Source organism: Mercurialis annua, linkage group LG7 (assembly GCF_937616625.2).
Source record: "Mercurialis annua linkage group LG7, ddMerAnnu1.2, whole genome shotgun sequence".
Classification (NCBI taxonomy): domain Eukaryota; kingdom Viridiplantae; phylum Streptophyta; class Magnoliopsida; order Malpighiales; family Euphorbiaceae; genus Mercurialis; species Mercurialis annua.
This window is the reverse complement of record NC_065576.1, coordinates 37,322,686-37,326,716: the sequence shown is the minus strand read 5'-3', so window position 1 is coordinate 37,326,716 and position 4,031 is coordinate 37,322,686. Positions and strand designations below refer to the sequence as shown.

The following is a 4,031-nucleotide window of genomic DNA, read 5'->3' as shown; positions in this document are numbered from 1 at the left end:
CTTTTAATTTTTAATTACCACCTTAAAACACGTACAAGAGTCCACCACACTTCTATTTCTTTCTTTTTAATCTTCTGCCCATTTTTGTTGGGAAATTTATGTCTCTTTTGCAGTGGTCCCCTTTTTTTTTTGTCAAAAGATAGATATATTGAACTAAACCAAGGTAGAATAATACAAACTACACATGTATCAGGGATAATTTACAACTGTTAGCTAAATTATGAGCCAAAGTATTAAAAACCCTAGAAATATGAACAAAGCTACAAGAACTAAAAGAGGATTGGAGATGCCAAATATCGCTACATATCCCCCAAGCATTAGCAATCTGAATGTCATGAGAATTGAGTGATTGGATGATTTGTAGAGCATCACCTTTTATCAAAACGGAGTGCTAATGACAAGCAATAGCCCAGTTCAAAGCTTCCCTAATTGCCAAGAATTCCAAGATTCCCGGATCCCAAATAGACCTAAAAACAGCAGTAAATTGAGCAATGACTAGACCCTGCAGATTAGTAGCAACAGCAGCCACAGTTCCAAACCTACAAGCTTGATCTGTAGCAGCATCCACATTAATTGTGATACCATCTGGGCTGTGCAGAAGATCAGAACTTGGCTGAGGAATGGTAGACGAGGAAGAGGAACTAGTGGCATTGGAATGTTGAGAAAGGGAGAGGAATTCATCACAGGCCTTATAGGCTAAGGCCATAGTATCTTCAGCAGTAATGATTTCTTGTCTAAAAATAGCAGCGTTTCTAGTCTTCCAAATAAACCACAGTGTAAAACAAAATAAAGAAAAGGACTGGGGATCATCATTGGGATCATTAAGATGAGTAGTAGAGACCAACCAGATCTGAGAGAAAGAAATTAATGGCAAGCCAGTCATATGATGAGATAAAGATGAGAGAAACCACACTTGTCTTGCAAAAGGACAGGAGAATAGCATATGCATAATAGTTTCTGATTCCTGACAATGAGGACAATGGGATTCAATATGGAATTTTTGTAATAACAATTCCCCAACAGGTAAAGCATTGTGAAGACAATGCCAAATAAATAGACGAATTTTTGGAGGAAGAAACGCATGCCAAAGAGATGTCCACTCTTTTCTGAAGAATCCATGTATAGCTGGTAAGACATTAGAGTGAAGCTTGTTGAATAAAAAATGATAACCTGGTTTCACTGAATAATTGCCATTTGAATGATAGTGCCAGATTAGCCGATCAACGCAAGAAAAAATAGTAAGAGGCAAAGATAATATAGTGGCAGCATCTTCAGGGACAAATAGATGCAGTATAAATGATGAATTCCAAACTCTTGTATGTGGATAAAATAAGCCAGAGACCAGAGGTGGCACAATATTAGGATTTATACCAGGGTTGAGGCGAGGAAGAAAGGGGTATGCAGAAGGCAACCATGGATCTAAAAGACATTGAATAGATGAGCCATTGTTACATTGCCAACGAATGCCCTCTTTCAATAATAAGGCTCCAAATTGTGAACTCCTCCAACCCCAAGATGGCCTGGTACCAATATGAGCATTGAGAAAAGTACCTGTGGGAAAGTACTTGGCTCTGTAAACCTGAAAAAGAAGAGAATGAGGATTTTGCAATATACGCCATACTTGCTTCGCTAAGAGGGCTTGATTAAAAACTTGGAGGTCTTTAAAACCTAGTCCACCTATTGCTTTACTGAAGCACATCTTATGCCAGGAAACCCAATGATATCTGTGTTCATCAGCTACCTGACCCCGCCAGAATTGAGAACTTAAACTATTGACTCTGTGACATAAAGAAACTGGAAGTTTAAAACACATCATACTATATACAGGAATTGCCTCCACCACTGCCTTTAGTAAAACCTCTTTACCACTCATAGATAAAAATGGCTCCTTCCATCCATTCAGTCGAAGAGAAATCTTGGATAACAAGGGGGCAAAAGTTTGTTTTTTGGAGTGGAGAATACATAAAGGGAGCCCCAAATAATTACCCTCATAAGCTGTATTAGCTACTCCCAGCATACCAGCAAACTTAATGCGCCAGCTTGCATGGATGTTATTGCTAAAGAAAATGGCCGACTTAGTATAATTAATAAGCTGACCACTGTAAGTAGCATATTGATCAAGGATGTGAAGAACAGTAGAAATTTGAGCATCAGAAGCTTCAGTAAACAAGATGGAATCATCTGCAAAGAAGAGATGTGTTAAAGTTGGACTATGCAAATTCATAGTAATACCTTGAAAGTGCCCCAACCTATGAGCCTGCTGAATCATAAAAGACAATCCCTCAGCACAAAGCACAAACAATAATGGCGAAAGGGGATCCCCCTGTCTGAGGCCTCGAGATGGGTGGAAATAACCATGTAAAGCTCCATTGATGTGAATAGAATATGTAACTGAAGATACACATTCCATTATCCATGAAATAAAGGTTGTATGAAAACCCCAAGCATATAGGATAGCCTTTAAATAACCCCATTCAAGACGGTCATAAGCTTTGCTAATGTCCAACTTTAATGCCAAATAACCCTTGTGACCCGGTTTTTTAGTACGAAGAAAGTGTAGCACTTCATGGACCAGTGAAATATTATCAGCAATAGAACGACCCTTGACAAAAGCATTTTGAGAAGCATCCAAGATATGAGGTAAAATAATTTGTAGACGAATAGTAATAATCTTGGATATTATCTTGTAATACACTGTACAAAGACTAATTGGACGTAAATCTTTGACAGACTGTGGCCGATGCACTTTAGGAATAAGGGAAAGGATTGTATGATTAAAGCCAGGAAGTAACTTACCTCCTTGGAAAAATTTAATAATAGAGGAGGTAATATCTTGATGAAGAATATCCCAATATTCCTGAAAAAAGAAACTAGTGAAGCCATCTGCACCAGGTGCCTTTACTTCATGGACCAGTGAAATATTATCAGCAATAGAACGGCCCTTGACAAAAGCATTTTGAGAAGCATCCAAGATATGAGGTAAAATAATTTGTAGACGAATAGTAATAATCTTGGATATTATCTTGTAATACACTGTACAAAGACTAATTGGACGTAAATCTTTGACAGACTGTGGCCGATGCACTTTAGGAATAAGGGAAAGGATTGTATGATTAAAGCCAGGAAGTAACTTACCTCCTTGGAAAAATTTAATAATAGAGGAGGTAATATCTTGATGAAGAATATCCCAATATTCCTGAAAAAAAAAACTAGTGAAGCCATCTGCACCAGGTGCCTTTGTCTGATTAATATCCCAAAGTGCCGTTTTAACCTCTAAAGCAGTGATCGGCTTAATCAGGTTCAGATTCATCTGGTTGTCTGATTAATATCCCAAAGTGCCGTTTTAACCTCTAAAGCAGTGATCGGCTTAATCAGGTTCAGATTCATCTGGTTAGTTATCTTGCAAGGGAAGCCAGTCAAAAAAGGCACATCAGAGCTAGGGTTACCAGACTGGAATAATCTCTGAAAATAATCCAGAATATGAGCAGTAATATCACTAGGTGAAGATAACCAAACTTGAGAGTCATTCTGAAGATGATAAATAGTATTAGTGGACCTCCTTTGCTTTGTCTTGCTATGAAAAAATTTAGTATTTTGATCCCCACATTTAAGCCAATGTTGACGAGATTTTTGAGACCAATATACTTCTTCCTCTTTGTGGGCTACATAGAGCTGAGATTCCAAGTCTTGAACAAATTGCCAATCAGTAAAAGTAGAAGATTGATTGGATATAGCTTGTAATTGTTGCGTTAGACTTTGAATGATTAAGGAAGAATTTAACTGATTACTTTTCCGCCAATTGACTAAGTGATGCCTAATGGATTTCAAACGAGTAAAAATGCTAAACATTGGAGAACCTGGAACATGTTGATTCCAATCTGATGTAATAATATTCCGGACTTCAGGAAACATAGCCCATCGCTTATCAAAAATAAACTTGGATGCCCGAATAATGGGGGAAATATGAGTCTGAAGTAAGATAGGCTTCTAATGTACTTCAGTTTCTTTTCTTTTATTAACAGCAAGTTAAT

The 4,031-nt window shown here is 37.6% G+C and overlaps 1 protein-coding gene across 1 annotated transcript; it reads right to left on the bottom strand.

The window, feature by feature from the left end:
- Positions 1-391: 391 nt before the first annotated feature.
- On the bottom strand, positions 392-3,310 carry LOC126657132 (uncharacterized). The gene has a single exon (XM_050351768.1). It carries the CDS (start codon positions 3,308-3,310, stop codon positions 392-394), a length of 2,919 nt encoding a protein of 972 aa, XP_050207725.1.
- Positions 3,311-4,031: the final 721 nt, after the last annotated feature.